At 49.1% G+C, this 22,999-nt stretch overlaps 1 protein-coding gene across 2 annotated transcripts in view; it reads right to left on the bottom strand.

Moving 5' to 3' along the window:
* The window catches only part of STK32C (serine/threonine kinase 32C), a 92,818-nt gene extending 79,738 nt beyond the window's left edge, over positions 1–13,080 (bottom strand). The window contains exon 1 of one of the 2 annotated variants that reach the window (XM_054832677.1): positions 12,657–13,080. In XM_054832677.1, coding sequence (XP_054688652.1) covers positions 12,657–12,761 — 105 coding nt within the window. In that variant the 5' untranslated portion in view covers positions 12,762–13,080. The remainder of the gene's footprint in view (positions 1–12,656) is intronic. The other variant, XM_054832676.1, reaches the window with a different exon arrangement.
* Between the last annotated feature and the right edge of the window lie 9,919 nt (positions 13,081–22,999).

The following is a 22,999-nucleotide window of genomic DNA, read 5'->3' as shown; positions in this document are numbered from 1 at the left end:
AAGCAATTTGTTCTAGTTAAAAGAAACTTGTTATTTTTTAAATAATTTCACACATTGATCTTTATATCAGAAAGTCATGTAGAAAAATATACAACAAGCTGAAAATATTCATTAATCAATCCCTAAGCTTGCCTCGTCACAACTGTGCTTGTTTTGACACCTGCTTGCAATTTTCCTGCTGTGGCATTTAACGTGCAATAAAAACCAATTGAACAAAATGAGCAGTGATTGCAAGTGCCCCAGCACCGTACACTCACCTCGTACTGCACGTACACACCAGAGCTGACAACGGAGCTCCGTTTCTTGCTGCCGCTGGGTTTCAAGGAGTTACCGAGTGAGTATCACAAATCCCGATGCATTAGCGTCCTAGCAGGGACCGATAGCTAAGGCAGCTTCTGGATTGCCAGTGGGTCTAACTCATGAAATAGCTGCAGCTGAAGAGGGAGAGCTGCGGCCAGCCGGGACGTCCGAGCAGAGCAGCGTGGTACCACCATCGCCACCCCGACACCAGCATCTCTTCGCCCATCGGCTCTACCCAGATCGCCCGCCTGCCTGTGTCACCCGTGCCTAAGCCTCGGGACTCGCGCGTGACGCCGGCCATCCCGGCGCTGCGCCGACAGGCAGTGCTTACGTTGGAGGGTAAGCCCAGCACACCCGCGCACCGGGGGAGAAACCCCCAGTCCGCCGCCTGCTTCCCATTACTGCCCACCGCGTGCTGCTTTATCTGCCTCCCCCACAATGGGGGTTCACTTCTTGAACAGGCATCGTCTGCCATTTGGGGAACTCGAAGCGTTGTGCTGAGCTCATAGCAACAGCTCGAGCCCACGCTGCCTTTCCTGGTACGTTTACTACTGGTTACAGGTGCAACGACCCATGCAGGTAAGTGAAAACACGGCAAGGGCAGACCCAGGAGGTACTCGACTTGCCGAGCCCTGGACACTGCCGGAGCGACCGGCCAGTCCGCCCGAGCGGGGACGATCCCCAGCCCTCATGGAGACGCGCGCCCAGCCCCAGCTGGAGCGGTCACCGTGTCTCCCCCGTGCTGATGCTCCTGCCAAGCTGCTCTCTGTGCTGGAGGAGCCGCTGATCGACGGCAGTTCAGAGTTCTGAGCAAATCTAGAATCAGGCTTGAATATGAAATTATGGGGACTGCTTGAATGTGTATGAATTATTCATGTGATTACAACATGCAGCATCGAGCCTTTAAAGTGCAAATTATTTGGGACCAGGCTTTAGCCTTATTTTCTGTAAAGCATAAAGTACGTTTTCCTACGGTGCAAACAATCCAAGTCTAATATATATCATTTTCTGTGTTTCCTACTTTCTGGTCTTCCCTGCCAGTTTCCATTAAGACTGAGGAACCCATAAAACATGAAGTGAATGTGCAGTGTATAGCTTTCCATTGCACTATATGACATTTGGTTTACAAGGTAATTTAGCATGCTACGTACCACAGTTTAAAAAAAAAAAAAAAAAAAAAAAAAGACTTTCAGAAGAGATGTAATATCCTTCTGACAGCAAAACCACACTGAGTCATGGAGGTAATGTTGTGTCCAGCCGACATCAGCGGCGGCAAGAGGAGATTTACCCGTCGATGGTCTGACTGGGGAGGTGGCTGTGCCTCCACAGCCAGCGGGAGGGAGGGAGGCAGCCGGCACAGCCCAGCACCGCAGCCGGCACAGCCCAGCACCGCAGCCATGGCTACGCCCAGGCAGGTTTGATTTCTCACGGCAGCGGCTTGTGGGTGTCCGCAGCGTGCGCTGATGGGGAGCATCACACCTCGGCAACACGCTTGCCATCCAGTGCTTCCAAAGCATTTTCTCCATACCTGAAATAGCGCAGAAATGGTAGTAGCAACAAAAAGCTATTTGTGACAAAAAGAAATATGTGTTTCACAAAACAGAGAGACTCCTGAGCTGTGCACGTGTACCGTGCCACTCGTGCAGTCGGCAGAAAACAGATTTTGAAGGATCTTGACTGACCGAGATGGTCTCCTGGATGAATAACTGACATCTAATGAAGGGGACTTTCCAACCATATAATTTACTCCATTTTTTGGTAATTTTAATTAGCGTTCATTGCAGCCCATCCCTCCGCAAGTGTTTTACCTAATCTTCACAGAGAGCTGCTTGCTCGGAGGAGGAACCTGAGCTTCAGCCCAAGCCTGCCCAAGCCCCTTCCTTCTGACCTTTGTCAGTCCATTCCAGTACTAAAACTAAACCCACACTGGTAATTCTTCAAACGAACATAAAAGGGGACCTAAGTAAGTCCTTTCCACGTGCCTTTACACGGAACATCCTGCCTACACGCCGCTAACGGTAATGCCAGTGCTGGGAAGTGTCTTGGGTGTTCAGTTCCTGCATACTGCAACGGTTTATGGCCAATGCCATTTTCCTCCCCGGCAGTACTGAGTTTCCCTGTTCGCTGCCTTTTCTGCCCACTCTGGGTATGTGAAATATATATGTGATGGTCTTGTGTTGCCACCAGGTAACCCCTCTAAATTCACAGGACATGCACCATAAGCCAGTGTTTTAAGCAGCGATGCCAACCTTTGTTGAGTTGTGGGGTTGGTTGGTTTGTTTGTTTGCTAGGAGGTTTTTTTCTGTGTGGGTTTGGTTTTGGTCTTTTTTGTCAGGGATTTAACCTGAAGTGAAGAAAGGAAGGAATAAATAAATATTTTTTTCTGAGCAAAGACAGCTGTTTTTTCCTTGTGCAGACTGTGCAGAAAGGGGGGGACCCAAAACGATGCACCAGTATCTATGAAACTACATAGCATCATACCTTTGCATCTTTACTCTTAACCTCCCCGCTTCGCTTCAGAGCTACCCAGTGCACTTTCTCCAGTGCTCCAATACGCTGCAGCCAGCATATTACCCACATAAATATGCAAGATCACTTATATCTTTGGACAGCTAGGCTGTAACGAAACAAAAACCTTGGACAACAAGGTAACTTCCTCTGTTGGCAGAGTCTTTTGCAGGTTGACCCGAAAGCTACTCGGAGCGCCATCGGCCTCAGGAGCCCACCGTCAGCCTCAGGAGCCCACCAGCTCTCTGCTGGTGCCACTAGAACCAAAGAAGTATATTTTTTTTAAATAATAAATGAAATGTATCAGCTTCCAGAACTGTCAGTTGGGCTGTAAATACCTAATGCTGCTGTTCAATTCAATTGCCAGCACAGCTAACCATCAGCCTATAAGGACTGAGCGTGCATAGTCAAATCAGCGAGCCGCCCAATTCAGAACATCACTCAGTGCCTGCATCTCTCTACTAGTCCCAGGTATTGGAAAAGACCCCGAACAACAGACCTGATGTAAATTAGCACATCAACATTCACACACTGTCATATCTCATTGCTTAGCAGTATTCAGAGCCGTCTGTTCCCACGCGTCCTAACCACTTTTAACTTTCCATAACTGTCACCTAAAGCAATTTAATTCCTGAAGAACAGTGGGACAGGGAAAGAGGACACTGACATTGATCTCCTCTTGCTAGGAGAAGCTAAGCCGCTCGCGAGTTATCCCGCCTCTCTCTGCTTCGGGAGATAAATGCCGAACCAGAGACTCCCCGTCTCCGCGGCTCTCCCTGCTGCACACCTCTCTACGCGCTGGATTTACACGCCATCCGCCGTCCCTCTGCTACTGCACCGCGTCACTGCTCGGTAACTCGCAGCCACGCCGCACAACGGGAAGCTGTTATTCATGGTTAATGTAGGTGCCTCGTTACGGGAGCCTAGGATAAGGTGGTAGAAACCACACATTAACAAAAACCACAGCTGTGAGACGCTTCGTAGGCTGCTGAATGACAAAGTGTTTGAAACTGCGGCTGGAGAGCAGGTCCATGGAAAAGAATGGGAAAAGTCGTACGTGCTTTTACATCTCTCATGGTGACCCTCAGCAACTTCCCCTGCCCAAGCACGTCCAGATGGGCCACGCTCACAGAAACTGTCGTAGCCACGGTGAGCGGAAAGACCAAGTCCTGGCCCAGGGGCAGAGGAACACCAGTGCAAGCAAGCAGCTTTGTGCCACACAACCGTTACCCACCACACTCAACGTCAAGCATTCCCACAAGAAATAAAGTGATATTTCAAAGGAAACACAGGTTCTCCCCTACCTGTGCAGACTTGCGAGCATGCCCCATGCCACGCTCCCCGCCTCCAGCCGATGCTCTACACACGATGCCCTATCGGGGGGAACTGAACCAGCTGAAGGCATCTGAACCTGCTTACCACCTCAGAACCCAAGTTTCGTGTCATAAAAGTACCAGACCAGAAAAAGAGCAACTTTTTCATTTCCGGGAAGGTTTTACATGTGAAGCAACACACGCTGACATTCTGCCAGCCACAGCATGAGATGATCTTGTGAGTGCCTTCACAGCCAGGCACTGATGGTGCTGCCGTCTACGAGCAACCTGGCACCATCAGCTCCTTTTCCTCGGAGTCGTAGCCACGGAAAGCACAGCTGCAGGCATCGGTGGGAAGGCCAGCAGAGCGGGGAAGGTCACCATGCCCACACCAGGAAGGTGGTTAGATCCATAGCAGTGCGCTCCTGCAAGTTATTCTGAAATCACAGAAAGCTCGTTTTAAGCCAACTGTGAGGACTGTGGCCTTTACAGAACAGACCAAGTATTAATTTGGTCTAACATTTTACTTGAACTGTACTTCCAACAGCTCTTTCTTGCCTGCTCTTTTCCCTCCCTGTCAGTCAAGTGTCCCATGAATTGCAGTTGGGTTTGTTAATTTTTTCTTCCTTGGCCTCACGCAAGCAGCCCCAGCCGCCCTCAGGGTCTGCTATACCCTGTGTCTCTCTGTAGCCCTCCCATAGACGCGTGAGCCCCCGAGGCCCCGCAGGACCTTGTGCCCTCACCTCCAGAAGGTGCCCGGGGTGATGCCACAGCAGGAAGGATGTGAAATGCCCATGCAGCGCCGCTCGGCACCGAGGGGCAGGTCATGCTGTGCGGGTCCTGCGGGACGGCGTGTCCCCCTCCGGCTGCGTGCTGGCCGAGCCAGACTCAAGCGTTTGGGGTCTGGCAGCGGGGGAGGAGGAGGAGGAGAAGGAGGGTCCTGCCGACCTGGCGTCGCGAGCTTGCGTTTGCCTAAGAGTGAATGAGCGCCCAAAGGGAGCCGGCCGTGTGCCGAGCCGCCGCAACCCTCGCTTCCCCTCTGCCTCCCGCCAGCACTGCCGCACGCTGCCAGGGCCAGGGTGGGTGGGCTGAGAGCCAGTACCTCCGCAGGCAGAGACCCGGCAGGCTCAGCACGGGCACACTGCACGCATCGGCCCCTCAGGGCACCACCTCAAGGGTGCGGAGACACCAGCGGTGCTCAAACACCCACCCCTGGGGACCCCCCCGGTGCCTGAGAGCATCACCGGCGCCTGCCGCGGCTCATCCCGGCCAGAGCACACCGCAGCCCCGCTCCCCAGAGCGGAACGCCCACGCAGACGCTGCACTCGGATTCGGAGAAACGATGCTTATGGCTGTCTTGGCCAGTTCTGTCCTGCGTGCTGGACCCCCATGAAACGCACACGTAGGAGAGTTTGCCCCTCGCTTACGCTATCGCTGCAGTGGCCAGCGGGCATCGCCCACGAGCACACCGGGCACACGGAGGGGAGGGAAGGGGCCAGGAGGGAGGAGGGCGCACGCAGCCCCGCACGGCCCCGGCCACAACTCCGCCACAGACCCCACCTGCACCCCGGTTCGTGGTGAACTCGTAAAACGGGAAATGGCAGAGCAAACGTGAAAACACTACAAGGATCTGAAAGAACAAAATACGTAATGAAATGCTGGAAACGTGAAATTCCCAGTCTCTATGCGTATTGTATTCTCTCCACGAAAGGCAGTTTAGTTTTGTAAATAGTTGTAAACTAGAAGATTTAAACAAAAATATAGTTTCTTAAGCCAACACAAGTGAAAGACAAAGCATGGTCTTCGGTAAGGAACAGCAACGGTTTTCCATAACTGCAATTTTCAGTGTTCAAAGGGAGACGCTTTGTCCCCTTTCACCAGTGCAAACCCAGAATATATTCTCTTTAGATTTCTTCCAGCGCTACTGAGAACGGACCATGGTCTTCAGCGTGGAGAGTGACAGCAAAGTTATTAATTATTTCTAAAGGAGAAAGAGAGCCAGGAACCCAAATGTTGTGCTTATTACCACACACTCTCATGACTTGCAGTTACAGAGTTCTCTGGATTTAACCTACTTCTGTGTTACACGACACGCTGAAAAGCTTCACGTGTGGAAAAATTTTCAATCCTTAGGCTGAACAAGGAGCATCGGCTCTGCTGGGGAGGGTGGGGGGCAGCGAGCGTGTGGCAAGAGCTTGTCTCTGGGCAAAGCACACACAAAAAGCCTCGGATCCGGGGGAAGCAAGATCTAAAGCAAAAACAAAGCACCGCTGACAATACTAAACACAGCTTTTCTGACACCTCCTTGTAATTCCCACTCCCTCCTCCCCCCGCTTGCTTACTTAGTTACCACTTTGATAGTACATTAAAGCTTTTTTCTCTTGTTTTTAAATAACAGGGAAAGGCATCTGTGCTCCCAGCCCACAGCCACATAAGAGTCAGGCTATGAAAAAAGTTTGCCTTGCAATCTGATCAGTGATTACTTACTAAAGCAATTTGCAGAGCATGGAAGCTTAACACATCTGTACCTGACCCTAAATAAATAGCATTTGGGATTTTATAACTGCCTTATTGGGCATTACTCCAACCAAAAGGTCCATGCTTCCCACCCAGGGCTCGAAATCCCTGCCCAGCCGAGATGATGAAGCCAGGCAGGAGAACCAGTGCCGAGCACCCGGCCGTGAGAGGAACCAGCGCCAGGCAGCTGCGCCCCACCAGCGAGCCCGCCGCGGCACGAGGAGCGTGGTGGTGGCGGCTGGAGCAGGGACGGTGCTGCAGGGCAGCCCCGGGGACCAGGGGACCCAGCCAGGCCATGCTGGAGGGGCCGAAAGGGCAGCACCCACTTCATGACACGTAGCAACTTAAGAGAGGGGGAAAACTCCTCCTGGTCCCCAGGTCAGGGCTGGCACTGTCCCATCTCCCAGGTCCCTCTCCTGGCAGCGCAGCGGGACGCCCCCAGACCTGGGGCAAGCCCGGCGGGAGGGTTTGGGTCACGGCAGAGGAAATGAACGCATGACGAGGTCAGGCTTTGCTCCCCGTCCTCTTCACGTCTCCGTCGCTCCGACACCCCCGGCAGTCTCGCAGCGTGCCCTTGTTTCCCTGGAGGTCCCAACCCTGGAACAAACAATTATGGAAGAGAATCCCAGTCTGAAAAACTAACGCCTAGCGCTGCGGAGAACGCCGGACATCTTGCTCCCATCGGATCGGAAAAGAGCAAGTAAAAGGAAGACTGTAAACAGCTCGCCAAGCTGTGACAATCGCACTCTTGACTTGAGAGTGATGTAGGCTGACGATGACACGTGGGTCTGAGAGTCGTCCCCAAAGCTGCAGCTGGAGGCACCCAGCAGCACCCAGCCAGCGCAGGCTCAGCGGAAGGCGGCTGCAGGACGGCAGGGCAGAGCAAGAGGCAGGTTTGGCACCAGCACGCGCGATGGTTCATTCTCTGTACACCTAACAGCTCCACAAACGAAGCACTCCAGCTCCATCTCACCAGGTCACCTGGGCGAGGCAGGAGGGATGCGCACTCTGGTGCGCGTGTAACCCTACAGCCTGCCAACACACGGTTTGAAATTAAAATGGGGATTATTTTAAGCACGTTCCCCCAGGTTTTGCAGCTTCTCGCCCGTTTCCATGGGGACGGGCGCCGTGCCGCGCAGCTGCCGAGGCTCTCCAGCATCCCGCGGTCCCTGCGAGGAGGAGGCCGGCGGGGAGGCAGAGCGGGGATCGTCCCTCCAGCGCTGCTCGGGCTTCAGGAGCCCCCCGGGCCCAGCACGGCCCTAAAGCTGGAGCACTTCAGCAAACTGAGCGGCTAGGAAACAGCTTCACGACACGTAACAGTTTTCTTGCTTTACCACAGAAACACATTTTTACAGAATAGCATTTCCCGGCTTGGAAACTCGCAGCGGGCATTTGCAGAGAGGGTCTTTTACAAGTTTTAGACCCTCATCTGCCAACACGTGCAGCCAGGGGACAGGCATCGCTGGCCGGCGCTCAGGACGGTGTCCCAGGGCCAACAGAAGCCAACCCAGAGGCTGTGAAGGCGGAACGGCCCTGAGCGAGGAGGGGGCATCCACCCACCCCAAAGCCCCAAAACTCCAAAGCCCCACAGTCCCACACCTCCCAGGCCGGGGCTTCCCCTCCTCCCCGGCCCCTCGCCCTGCACATCCCCCCAAACGCTCCCGCCTGCCCTTGCAGTTGGGGTTTTTCCTCCTCCAAACCCCAGCCTGGTGCCTCCTCCCAGTATTATCTGGGCCAAAGAATTTCAAACAGAGATTGCTCCCTGCGAGGGGAAACAACCACGCAGGGTCACCTCACCTGACCCACAGACTAACCCTGAGTACCTGCTCCTTTGAGTGGGGCTGGTTACTGACGAGCCGTACCTGCGGGCTGTACAGCTGGGAGCTTGCCTTACAAAGTTGATTTTGATGCAAGTAGGATAAAGCCAGGAGAGTGCACTTGACCCCCTTACAAAAAGCCATCTGCACTCCAGCAGTCAGTCAGTCAAATAAGGGATGGGTAAAGAAGTGATCGAGACAAAATACTGATGACGATGAAAGTAATTGGGCTGCAGCATTAAAGCCTTGTAATCAGATGGAAATCTAATTCAGTGTCAGGAAACAGGCAGAAAGTCCTCGGACCACTCACCTCGGTGTAGCGAAGGAACAGCTCAGCAGAAAGCAGCAGATGGCTCTACATGTTCTTGTGTATATTTACACTTTTTTAGTAAACCACTTTGATTCAGGAGAAGCCACAACCAAACGCACTCTTGAAATTCCTCTTTAGCTATAACTGCATGTAAAGATACATCATGCTGCGTTTGCCCCCTCTCTCACGGAACACAACTGCGGGCAACGCTAATAGCACTAAGTGTGTGTCTTGTATTTCCTATTACTCAGCCCTGTTTCCCAAGTCCTAGCAACTCTGCTAAATGTTTTTTTAAATATCTGGGTTGAAACATTCCCGTTGGCTCCACAATCATGGGTTTTTCCCAAATAGTATAAAATTTTTTTTTTTTTTTTAAAAGAGGGGGGCCATAAATAAAACCTGCTTGGCCGTTTCTCAGAAGGACAATAGAAAATACCTCCTGCCCACACAGAGAACAAGCCTTGCGACCGCCGCGCTGAGACGCTGCAGTGCCCCGAGCTCTGCCACGGAGGGCCGATGGTTCGCAACAGGCAGAGGCGGCTGGCACCCGCGCTGGGCCTTCTTCAGCGCCGGCGAGCGCATTCACTGACCAGGGAAGAAGCTTTTAAAAGGTTCTTACAGGTATAAATAAGAAACCCTAAAAAGCCCTTACAGACAAAGGCCTGTTTTTCCTGATGGAAAACAGCACGCGGCGATAATGAAAAATCTACAAGGGCACTATGATTCCCTTCAGCTTACTGAGGCCACCTTACTCCAGCACACCACAACTCTGAGTGCTCAGCCTTGCAGCCCTTCTATTCTTTTTCCTGCCCTTTTTATATTATTTTTCTTTTCTTTTTTTTTTATCCCCCCCCCCATTAATTTAACTTCCTCTGTTCAGAAACAAGGTACAATGTATCTCGCCAAAAACTAGCTGTCAAAAAGGCATCACTAGGCAGCATCTCTAGCTGGACAGGCTGGAGCTTGCACCCAACTGGTGCGTATGCAGCGGGTACTGAACATGCCAAGTTTTCTGTGCAAATGGAACCAGCCGAAGCTGATGCTCGCAAAGCAAGGGGAACTGATCTCACACGTACCAGTGCTTTCTGGAAGCATGCACAAACCACACAGATGCTCTCCTTTCAAAGTCAGCTTTTCTATTAGTTGAATCCCAACTCCGAAATGCTCAGAAATATTTCCAAGGTTGTATGTGCAAACATGAAACAGCAAGCTGTGCGTGCTGCAGCCAAGTACAGTACCAAAAGAAAGATGCACTGTCCCCCTCCCCGCAGCTCAGACGAAATGCAAAGGACCGGTCACACTTGGCCTGCATCTGGCTGCACAGTCAAGAGAAGTTACCTGAACTGGGGGAAAATTGGGGAGCAGGGGACAACACAGCACCGGGAAGGGAAGGGAGGAGGGAACAGGATAGCTGTTCCTTGGGCACAACTCTCTGTAGCACAGCTCCACATCACCCTGTCCCTGGATGGAGAGGACCAGCACTGCACGCAGGCTGCACCAGCACCAACCTGCCCCGGGGCTGATCCCTGCCGAAGCAACGAGTTCCGTCCCAGGATTAACAAAAAAGATGCTGAGAAACCAGAGATGGCTGAGAGAAGAGCCACAGGACAGACTCAGGAATATGAAGTTTACCCTCGGAGTCGTGGGTCAGAGAGCTCAATCCACACATCCCGCCGACGAGGATGCCGGGCAGCCGCGGTCCCAGCTGGCTGCTACACCGAGACGGGGGCACGACAACAGACACTCCTCCGGTTTATCAAGGTGAAGCTGGGGTTGGACAGGCACAGACTGGGGAGAAAGGACGATTTCTGACTCTGAGGTTAACAGCAGATAACCCTCCAGGGCCAGGCGTTTTACACCGAGAGCAAACGCGTTACTGCCCACTCCCAGGAAACCCCCCCGCACCCGTTTGACTTGAGGCAATAATTCCGTGAAGATTTGAAACCAGTCCCAAGGAAGGAAGTCAGGGAAGAGGACTGTAAGGGTTTTCTTGCCTCAAAAATCTACACATTTGGAGTTTGATTTATCCGAGGGTAAATACTGGGCCTTGTGTTACCACTCAGTAGAATAAATGTTAACCTTCTATGTACATACACCCTGTCATAATTAAAAGGGATTAACCATTGGATTTAGAGTCAAATTATATATCTATAATTTAGATATATTCTTGTATATCCGTCACTGGGAACTACCTATGGATAAAATTTCAAACATTAACCTATCTTTTTCCTTTTTTTAATTTATTTCACTTTAAATTGTCATCACTAGCAATTCTTCCACATTATGTCATACACAAAACCAAAGTATTAAGTGGCTTCTTTATGTAAGGAAGTTATTAGAATGTCTTAAGAGATCTCCATAGCAACCATGCCGTGCCAGTAAATATGAGTGCACCAGAACAACACTGTAATTGCTCTGAGCGCACACTAACAAGCAACGATGAAAACACAGGCATTATTAAGAAAGTAATATCCTAATAAGTCTCTGCTATTGCAAAAGTGCTGCTTGAAAATAGCTTACGAGATGTTATCAGGGTTTTGTCAATGGTCATTCCCCTGCAAAGCTCCATCTCCCTATATTGGCTGTACACAGGCTCAGTTCAGAACGAAACACTTTCTGAATTACGTAGCAAAGCCTCCAATTTAAGTGGTTTTACTTGGCTCACTTGCTGTTCCTGCTGGCCCACCACATCCAAGGTGACACATTTGCACTTTGAGCACAAAATCCAGGTAAAGTCCTCTGGAGCTGCAGACACCCAGCAGCCACATCAACCCAATCTCACGCACGCCGCTATTATCAAGGGACAGGGGGGTTGGATGGATTTTGCAGTTCCTTCCAACAGCAATGCTGCTGTTGTGCCCCTCAGGCAGTGAGGTGTCATTCCAACAGATGTTTTCTCTACGCTGCTGTAATAAGAGATGCGAGGGTTAACAACTCAATGTTATGCTCTGAATTGCTAATAAATACTTGTTGGTGATACCAACTAGCTACTTCTCCAGTAAGAGTTTACCTGATTGAACTCCCCTTCGGCTGTCAGAAGCGGCACAGACAGTCTCAGGTTTGATCACCCTCACTGAGGGGATGCCAGCAGACCCAGCGCTCATGTAAACTAGAACATTACCATGCCTCGAAGGCTCAAATTAGCATACACATTTAACTCCAAGTTTACCTAGTGCACAATTCCAGCACCCTGAGCACCCCGGGGATTTTTGCCATCGCTCAGTTGGTGTCCTGTGGCCAACACGGCATTCTTCGCACAGCAGGAGAGCTCCCAGCCACTCAGTAGCCCGTCCACTGGCCTGACCCCTCTGCTGAGTCTTCCCCCACCCAAAGTTTCCTTCCTTTGGTCCTCTGAAATTTCACCCTGCATCTGAGAAGTCTAATGCAACTGTGGTATTTCATGATGTATTTCTACAAAAAAAACTTGTATTTTGGGGAAAAAAAACCCAAACCAGGCTTTTTGCACTGAGTAGTTTTTAAGAAGTTTGACAGCCAGCTGCACTTGATCTTCACTTGTTAAAACCAGAGATTTCCTTGCACAGACTGAAACGGCATTGCTAAATTGTCCCCTCACTGCCCGCTCCCAAATTACCCACTGTCTTAATGACCGCCGCCCCGTTTCTGCCGGGGGTTCCGCGGGGAGGCAAGACCCGGCCGGCAAACCCGCACCTGGGCACGGACCCGCTGCCTGCCGGTGGCCAGCTCCGCCGGGGCGGACGCGACGGGACCCGCCGGGCCGAGCGGAACGGGGCTCAACAGGTGCGGGGCCGGGCACCCCGGGGCCGGGCACCCCGGGGCGGGGCAGGGCCGGGCACCCCGGGGCAGGACATCGCGGGGCTGGGCATCGCGGGGCTGGGCAGGGCACCCCGGGACATGCCGGCCCACACTCACCGTCCTCCCGCTCGTCGAAGACGGGTCGCTTGGAGGAGGAGGCGCTCGCTCCCATCCTCTTCTTCCACTTGCCCCAGTGAAACATCGGGGCGAGGCGGATGGCATGCCCTGCGCGCTGCTCCCCGCCGGCCCGGCGGCTCCCGCGGGCGGGATCAGGCGCTGCGAGCCGCCGCCAGCCCCCGCCGCCGCCGCCGCCCTCACCCGCCCCGCGCCCCGGCGCCGCCCGCCCGCATGGCAGCGCCCGGCGCCGCCGCCTCCCGTCCTCCTGCCCGCGGCGGCTGCCGCAGCGCGGCGGAGCGGAACCGAGCGGGGCAGAGGGGAGCCGAGCCGAGCTGAGCCGAGCCGGACGGAGCGGCGGGGAGCCGGGCGGCCGCAGCGCCGGGAGGCGGGAGCGGAGCGGGGCGGCGGGGCGGGCCGGGCCGCCCCCAGCGCAGCGCCCCCGGCGGCGGCGGGAGGGCAGCGGCACCGCCCGCAGGTGCGGCCGGGCCGGGCCGGGAAGGGTCCCGCCTCCTCCTGCTCCTCCTCCTCCTCCCCAGCGCCCGGCGGAGCGGCTGTGGAGCGGGACGTCACGGGGGAGGGCCGCTGCCCTCCGCGGCCCGCAGCTCCTTTCACCAGGCACGGGTCTCTGGCAGGGGCCGTGCCGGTGCCGCAGGACGGGGCCGCGGGGTGTGATCACGGCACGGCAGCTCCCCGGGACCGCGCCGAGCCCCGAGCTGCCCGGTTCCCTGCGCCCGGAACGGCCTCGCAGCGAGCCGTGCCGCCCGGAGCGGCCCCGGGGACCGGTCCTGCCCCACACCTCCCGCTGCCTCGGGGGCATCTTCCCTGTCACCAGCTATCTCTCGCGGTTCGGTTATTTTTAAACTCATGCATAAACATCGCAACCACTGTGAAAGGCAATCATGTTATATTATGGCCAAGCCTTTTACCAGCATTCGGCTGGTATTTATGAAAGCGCAAATAGCTCATCTTAAATCAGTCACTAGTACTCGCTACTGAGTTTTAACCTTATTAACGTGAAGACGGCAGCATTGATTTTTATTCAACTATTGTAATAAAATAAGGACTTGATTTAAATTAGCGGGTAGCTTGGAAAGTCAGTGTTTTTCTCATATAGAGATTCCACAGCGTTTCAGAAGCTTCCTCACTATGGAGATCTTTATTGCACTGTGTCTGAAGATGTTATATGGGAAGTTTTGACACAGAGGAGAAAAACAAGCCTGACGTTGGTAGTTTAGGCCTGAAATGACGGTGCTTACTGATCAGTGCAACGAGTGCAATGCAGGAAACCAAAGTTAGAAAAATAATTAGCGCCTGAACCTCCATCTTCTCCCCAGGTAGAACACGATGGATGGAATCCCCAGGTCTCCTCAGTACACATTACAGGACGCCACCGCTCCATCCAGCCCTGCATCAGGCGATGCTCCGCCAGCGTGGCGCGGGCTGGTCCCTGCGGATAACCTCTGCGAGTGGTGGGGAACCCCACCTTGGAGGAGAGCTCGGGGACACACAGCCGCCAGGCTCCGTGGCTGCTGGGGAGCAGCATCGCAGGCACCCCGAGGAGGAGCAGAGGCCGGGAGCCAGATGTTCCACGGCCCCTCAGGAACTGCACCTCCCCGCTGTGCTGCCAAGTCCCTCGCTTGGCTGCTTGAGGCCTCCACGACTTGCTTCATAACTTTAAAACAGACAGTGACTCAGATGCCTCGTTCTCCCAGGAGTATGTCCAGAAGATCATTATTTTCCTCCATAAACTACTGGGCCTGCGACTTTACTTTCAAGTAGTCAGGAGAAAAGCGTGGCCCACAGCCACTCACACAGTTTGCCAACACGTGAATAGCAAAGTATGCGACGGTTCCGTTGTGCTGCATGAACTGCTAACACACAGGAGGGCGAGCTCTGATGAGGAGCCTTATGCTGCATTTTTGTTCTGTGCAGCACTACGTAATGGAAAAGTCGCATCGCCTAAATAATCAGTGTTTGTATCTCACCAGCTCTAGAGAGTTCCTGCTCTTTTGTCGGTGATAAAACTTGGGATTGCTGCAGAGCTCCTCAGTACAAGAATTCATCCCAAGTCGCTACAGGCTTTGCAGAATGCTGAGCTGTAGCATGCTCGTGACGCCGGTTTTTATGGCTTGTTGAACTGAAATGTCTCATGGAATGTCTAATTAAATGCGTTTCTCAGAAATAACTTACTATGTTAGCAGAGCGCATCAGCAATGCCAGGGCGAGTGACAGCTCTTTAGCCATTAGATTGTATGTTACACCATCAGTAAATACTTTCATAATTTCTGAAATGCTGCTTCCTAAGTTTTAATTTTAAATTTATGCTGTTTTCTTTCATAGCATGTTTTGAAATTGATATGTTAGTTATTGTACTCTTTACAGAAAATTTGCTAGGAGTTAGTCATTATTTAAAAGAGCCTGAAAGTTGTAAAAGGATTACAATTGAAGGGTGTAATTTAAGAACAGTTTTCCAAAGGCAAAGAATAGTTCTTAAAGAATATTTCTTTGAGAAATCAGAAAGAATTGCTCTCCAATAAAAAGATAGAACACTTTTACACAAGACAGTAATTTTTGCTTTGTTTAGGGATAGGTTTGTCTTTAAATATACTGCAAATCTCTGAGCTATCAGCTTTCACTCCTTCCTTTCTCTTTCCCTTACATTCTGTAGGAAAAGTATGAAAGATGCCATTACACGGCTTCAGCCTCTCCGCCATTCAGTTGTCATTTCTCTCAGTCTCCACTAATATTTGGACAAATCCATAGCACAGAATCAGGCTTTTTCTGAGAAGTTTGCAAGATGTATATGTAGGAAAAAAGAGTGGGAAATAAGGATGTGATGGTCCAATACCAGAGGAGGGTTTCATTCCACCACATTCCTTGATTCCTTTACCTGCGAAATGGAAGAAGGAGCAGCATGGCACTTTAATTTTTGCTTCACTAGAAAGGTAATAAGCAGTTTTACCTTCAAAAAGATAAGTCGAATAGGACAGCAGAAAAGGCCTTGTAAGTTGATTTCGGGGTTTTTTACTGCTATTCAGAGCACTACTGACTAAGTGCTGCTCAGAATTCTTGACAGTAATACGTGCTAATTAAAACTAGGTCTTCTCGTTTACTCCTGCTTTCTAGGAAGTCAGCTGTAGGCACACATACATGTCCTCACAAACACCTGACACATCCCAAGAAAACGATCACCTTGCTATCATCCTCATGATGAGGTCTGCCCGTGCATGAGGCCTGTCTATGGCACAGCCAAGACAATCAGAATTTTAGCCTTGTTTCATAAGGGAAGAACTACCAGGTATGTAACCCATCCGTAACCACAGAGGCTTTTCCCTACTCCAGATGAAACAGGAGGAGCTGCCCTGACAGCCACCAGAGTTTGGTCCTGTGCTCATTACTCAGCGCGGCAGCCGCGGGCTTCTCCTTGGGGTCCTACGGGAAGGAGGGGCCGTGGTTGAAACCTAAGCCTCATTTCAATCTAAATTATAATACTGAAATTGGCAGAATGTTACCTTGAATAGAAAACCGGGTGAGGTTTACCATTAACTGAATCGGACAGCTCTTGTCAGGTGTAAATTCATCTGATTTTTGCTCTCTGCTTTGATTTGGGAGAGCATATTCTTACTCTAAATAGCAAATCTGGTGTTTGGAGAGTGCTGTGCCGTGCTGGTGCCTTTTGAACTGCCACCAACAAAGATGATAGAACCAAGAGAAAAGAGAAAAAAAGAGTTTAGAAAGGCTTCTGTGGCACGGCAAAGAATCCCGGCCACTAACAACAGTGCTTGGCTGTATTTTGCCCTTGGAAAATCTGGTTTATTTATCTAAATTGTTCGTGAAGTTCCAGTTTGAAAAACAGTATTTTTGCTTGTGATCTTAAGTCACATCTGACAACATCTGAATGATGAAAAGGTGAATGTGTTGGAGGGGAAATGAGAGGCATACGAACATTGACTTTGGAGAATGTGTGGAAGGAAAAGGGGAGAAAAACAAGCTCAGACGGAGCTCCATACCAACAGAAATTGAGAGAAGGATGAAATGCTCACTGTCTTGGATCACTTTGTCAACTGGAGAATACTGGGTCACGATTGCTCGTGCACAATCATTTACAATAGTGCAAAATTAGTGCCCAAAATAGCAAACATGGCCCTTCTGCCTTCTGTCAGACAAAAGTATTTGCTCTCACCCACAGTGCAAGTGTGATGGAGGTTCAAGCAGACAGGTCTGTGTTACTTCTGTAGCAGAATTGTGTTCATTTTCTACTTCTAAAACTTGAAAACAGGGTTCCCTTTCTGTTGAGTGGGCACTCATATCTGATACTGGTATCCAAAACCAGTGTAGTAACGTGCAGTGACAGATGTTGACCCCTCAGTGAACAACTGTACGTCAGGAGTATCAACGTAGATTACTCACGATAGTGACACAATTACAGTCATCTTATGAAAAAGTCCATTCAGTAATGGATATTAATCCTGCAGGAGAGAAAAGACAGACACGTAAACTGCTCTGTGCGGTCCCACATAGGAAAGGGAAATGGGGAGAGTTCTGCTTTCTTACATATCCTGGTCTCCAGGGAAACAGAGATCCACTTAGGTTTTGAAATGTGGAAGTTTAATTAAAAGCTGACTTTTACGATAATATATTCTTCAAGACGTCTTTGGATGTAACTCTGACTACATTTCTAAGGGGAAAATGCACAACCTGGGTGACCAAAGAGGTTCTTAGGAACAGCCTGTTCTTGAAACCACTAAGAATTTCGTACTTTTTTTTACCTCCCTTCCACTTTCCATTCTTCTTTTTGTGTTTTATATTTTACTAAGACACAATTGGGCATTTTACTAGTGAAGGTCTCAGGGACACTATATGCATGTCTGTTTGTCCCTGGAAACTTTCATATACAATAGATCTAATGTTTTCTTAAAGTAGAAAAGAAAGAAAAGCTGCTAGAAGGTTCTGTTCTTTCTAGGAAAAGCAGGAGAAAAGCCTTAGGCAAGCCAAAACTAACTGTTGTGGTCAGGAGCACGTACAAAGTCCATGCAGCCCACCGTCCTGCCTGATGAAAGCTTGCTAACGCCAGGTATTGCGGGAAGGGGATGGCACAAGACCTGCAAAGGAGTCAGAGGTACAGTCATCAGCACTCCAAACTGCGCCTCATCCCGCTCTCTTGTTGTGGAAACTGATTCAAACCTGAAGCACGTCCATACATGCTGCACTTCAAGGCATATGATGGTGGAAAATCAGCTGATCGAAGCATACGTGAGTACTGACTAGACTGTAGATACGGTGCTACACAATAGCCCTCCTGCAGCCTTGGAAAGATGAGGCTTGCGTGACTGTTTCACCTGGGTGTAAGCAGAGACTTGCAAAAGGCAGAGCCACCACTCGTATGTTTGGAAGCGTGTGTCTTTTCCCATCTGTGTTTACTTCTGCATATTTTCTCTTTTCTCACGGATTCCAAGAGATTGGAGTTTTCTTGCATTTCACCAGCCATGAAATCATCTCTAACTTTACGGAATTACATATGCTGAACCAAACTCATTGGGTTTTCATATCAGTACCACCTATGTTGTGTCTCATCAAAAACTCACTGACATTCAACAGGCAAAGCCAACGTGCATTCAGTTCACTGGGAGATGTGATACCTGTTCTAACCTAGGACAGGCCAAACACATTCTTTATGAAATTCCAGGATTATTCTTTCAATCAAAGGACTCATATCAGGGATTATTTCATCCGGTTGTTCTCAAACGTCTCAGTTCTGCAAGTGAATGAGTATCCTTTGAGGAATGACTGATCTATCTCATTCCCAAGTATTGTGAGCTGTATATTTTATATCATGACAAAATTAGTATGAGGGAAACTGAAGATAATATTTCAACTTTTGTTTGTTAATCTCACACTTCAATTAAGCAGTATGGATCCTGCAGTTCACCTCTTTATGCTGTACTCTCCTGGTAGTCATTACTTAGGGTTCCCTTTCTCCTCTTTTTACGGGTTGCATGGAATGGTGATTGTTTTCTTCTTTCATCACTGTAAATCAGGATCAAGTTCCCTGGTATCAGTGAAATTATCCTGAATAAACGTAGTGTAAATAAAAATAGAACTGCCTGAAGTAGCATTACATTCTTTATGATTATCTCTTCTCAGTGAGCTGATGAAAATGGTTTCTAAACAAAAATGCTACCAATTATCATAAAACTTCAAGGGAGGCAGATATTATAAGACACTCCTAATTTAGGCATAGAAGCAAGGGGGCCAATATACCATGGTATTACATTCCTGATAAAAGCCCTTTGCTGAATATAATGGCTATAATTGCAACATGTTTAAGATGATGAAAGGAACATTACTGTGATTCTTAAAATTCACATGCCTTCTTCATCAAGAAGAAAGACTACAGAGAAAAGCCTGTGTTTATTTTAAAAAGTTCCTCCAAAAGAACACATAATCCTTTCAATAAACATTACATAAGGGGGAAATTTCACACGTTTTCCTGTCATCAGTGTTTCTGTACATAGTGCCAGTTCTATGTTGAAAGATGGGAGTAGCAAGCGCTCTGACCCAGCTGTCCAAAGCCCTTTAGGACCACCACAGGTGACTCACACCGTTCCCTTACCAGATCTCCCCTGCGGTGGCCGCGGTAAGTGTGGACAGGCAGAGCGGGTGCCATGCAGCCTTAGAACTACCACTAAAACTAAAACCAAAACCTGGGCTGGGTGTGGCCAAGCGTGGCTCCTGCTGATTCCACCGGGCCAGCCCCGGGCCAGGGCTCACAGCCTGTTCCCAGCTGGTGCCCAAAGCCCTGAGTGATGGATGTGCCCCCTCCTCTGCTGCTGCTGAGGGAGGTGTACGAGTTCAGGTGCTTGGTTTGGTTTAGGCTTCCATAGTGTAAAACATTTATCCTGCTCAATTTTCTGAACACCGCCATGCTTTCTCTTGCCTAATCCTGTGAAAGTGATTTTCTTTCTGGTACTATGTGAGCAATTCAGCCCTTTAAATTTGTGGTGACTTTCCCTCCTTTTGTTTCTTTGTTTTTCTGTTTTTCCTTTCATGTCTGTTCACTTTTCTGCTTATGTTATTTATTTATATAGGTTAACCAAATGTTTCACTAAAAAATTAAGAACATATGTTACTATATTTTAGTAAGTTGCATTCTTCAAATCTACTCATCTAGTTCTTTCACTTATGGGACTATAAAAAAATCCACATAAAGCTACAGAGAGTAGTTTTATAGAGAAAGCAGTGACATTTCTTGTATCAACCAATGGCTCTTATTTAGAAAGATGAAGAAAAACTTTGCTTCTGAACTTATCTGAAGTCAAACGCAAGTAAAACTTGTGTAACATTGGTGCCCACCAATCTGAACCAGTAGCTGGGCAGAAAAGCTGAACGCCTCCCTCTGAAGCTTGGTTGTCACTTGCAGCTTTGTAAGGTGATGCAGGACCCTTAAAGTCCATAATCGAACAATTCCTCTGCATGAGGATCTATCCTGGCACCGTTCGTTCCGTCGCCCACAGCAATCTATAACACTGTGGAGAAGTGTTGGTGGGATCAACGTACGCAGCAGTCATAGTGGCAAAGCACTGTCATGACCTCAGCTTTGCTCCACGGTGCCCGGGGAGGCTCTATCACACACGCAGAGGAGCCCACTCGGGCCATCGCTGAGCCGTAGGGGACAGCTGGCTGCTATGCCATGGGGATGATGCACGGGGACAGCTTTCCTCTGCTCCGTGGCACTGGTGCATTTGAAGCGCAGCACCTTTGAAACCAGGGCTAGGGAGGAAGGAGGGCTGAGGTTCATGTCCGTACCAGAATATTTGATTCTGAGCCCTCTATATGAGGACTCGACTGCTCAGGTCCTGACAAGAGATCAATGCGCAAGCTTGGCCTATTTCAGAGATTGGCATCCTTTAAAGGAAGAAAAAATATCTTGTGATTCAGTCAAACAAACCACATGACACTTCCTTTCTTGCCCAGCAAAACAGCTGAGTCCAAAAGTGAAGACCGATACATCTCTGGAGATAATCCAGCAATCACTTTGGTCCATCATAAATTACGTCAGTGCCACTGCTGCTGAAGGATTGACAAACACACCCTAACACCTATGGGAAATTCTTCTTTCAGTGTCCAAACAGTTTCTACGTTGGTCAAAAGATACAAATGCAGGTCTTCAGCAAACTCATGCAAGCTCGTGTCAGAACAAGGAGGGACACTGACGGCCATCACTTCTCTGTGAAATGCTATCACTAGGATGACTGTTTCAAAGGAGACCTGACTGCATTTCAACATCCCCCCAGGTCAGGACAAGGCTGTTACCTCAGCCAGCCCTTGAGATGTTTCTGTCGGCACAGCAATTCCATGGTTTTCTCTTTGTACATTCAGTCCCTGCGTGGATTTTGCTTCTAGGAAGGAACTCCCAATACAAAAAGCTGAAACCCTCAGTTATCCCCCAAGATCAGAAATAATCGATACAGAACATTGCTTATTTGCCCTCTCGCATGCAAACTTTAATGATACTTTTGTTGTTGTGATTGTATTTGTAAAAGAGTTACTCAGGTATTGAAACTGGATGGCCCAAAGAGCACAGAGCCCAACGACGCGGTAGGGTGAGCCTGCGCCGCAGAACTCCCAAGCAGCTCGGCAACCGGAATTGCAGTGACCAACCCGACAGGGATTTGTGCAGTGAAACACGCATGCTGGGCGTTGCTTTGCAACTGAAGCTTGTAACTCTGCCTTGCTAAAGTAAAGTGAACCTACTGAGGGATATATTTATTGACTTTTGATCTATTATTTCTTTTTGCTTTCTCATTAGAATAAAATCTTCCTGGATCCTGTCATGTTAAAGAAATGGTGTTATATTACTGTGCTGATGCTGCACAGAGAACTCAAGCTTCAGTGAGGAGGCCAAATTGGACAACTAGAGTTGAAAAAGGAACATTGAAAGTCCTGATTTAAGATGATTTACCTAAGTTGGGTATCCTTCCGGATTCGCTTTCTCTCCCTGAAATGCCCATGAAAATGTTTCTCCATTACTACTGTGTTACAGAATTCTAAACAGAATGCTGAGATCAAAACCAGCTGAAATAATCCCCTCTTTAATTAATGGAATGACGTCATTCATTTCAATCCTACTGTATTTTCTTATGTAATCTTAAATAAAATCATCCTAAAATATTTTTGGGTTTGCATAAACAAATGCAAAACAATACTTATTTCAGCACAGCTTTGCCATTGATCCAGTTTTAATTTTCATAATTTGCCCTCTGGTTTATAAATATTGCTCATAATTAGGATTTAATCACCCAAGTAGCCTCAAAGAAAACCTATTCCAGGAAAAGCATAATAAAATTACCAGTCATACCTGCTTTTTCTTAAAATCAGCAGTAATAGCCTAATTAGTAGAATCAGTATTTTCAAAGTGGAGATGCATTCGAGCTGGGGAACGGGTGCTTTGTCCTGTTGAGCCCAGGGACTGGTGTATTTTGCAGAAGCTTGTGGCCCTGTAACAAACAAAGGTGGAGATTTAGGCCTATTTAGTTACGCATTTAAGCCAACTGTTCCCATGAAAACGGCAGTATTGTAGGTCACTGCAGGATAACAGGGTGGTTTGTTGGGGTTTTTTTTTCAGAATTCGGAGATTTCCTGTAAGATAGAAGTTTCAAGGTTCAACATGCTCTACTACAAAACAGGTCCCTGTCTGGATAGCCTGTGGAGGTCAGAAGTTCCTCAACGAGGAGATCGTGCAGTACGTCAAGGTAAGGCAATTCTGAGTTGAAGAATGGAAACCAAGCTTCGCCCTAATGCAGTAACTCCGGCAGTTCGAGACATTCCAGGCTCCAGCTGTACTCGCTACAAAGACACCGCATACGCACGGGATCTAACAAGCAGTTTACCTCACAGTGTTATTGCCCAGGCTCTGTATTTTGCCATGTGATGGTTCTTACAGTTAGGGAGATGCTCTTTCCTATGGAGAGCAATATGCATTTGAGGTTACAGCCTATAATAAAATGTGTCAGGTTCTCTTCTACAAATTAAAAAAAAATGCTTCTGTAAGGAAATAGCTTCTAAAGGAATTCCATTAAAATAGCTTTGTTTTCTCATTTAGTTTAATAAGCACAGTATAAGTCAGCCAAAAAAAAAAAATCATGTATCTAAACTCTGAAATTAATTTCCTGTATTTTACACCCTACTAGTGCTACTGATCAAACTTGACCAGGTCGCTGGGAACATAATTATCTGGATTTGTAGGATTAAGTATGCTTCATGTCCCAGTAATGGATTTCTACCACGACGCTAATGAAGACGTTTTATTTCAGACCCACAGAACCTCTGGCTGCTCTCTGCAT

This window comes from Grus americana, chromosome 7, assembly GCF_028858705.1.
Source record: "Grus americana isolate bGruAme1 chromosome 7, bGruAme1.mat, whole genome shotgun sequence".
NCBI classification, from domain to species: domain Eukaryota; kingdom Metazoa; phylum Chordata; class Aves; order Gruiformes; family Gruidae; genus Grus; species Grus americana.
This window is presented reverse-complemented; position numbering and strand designations above follow the sequence as displayed.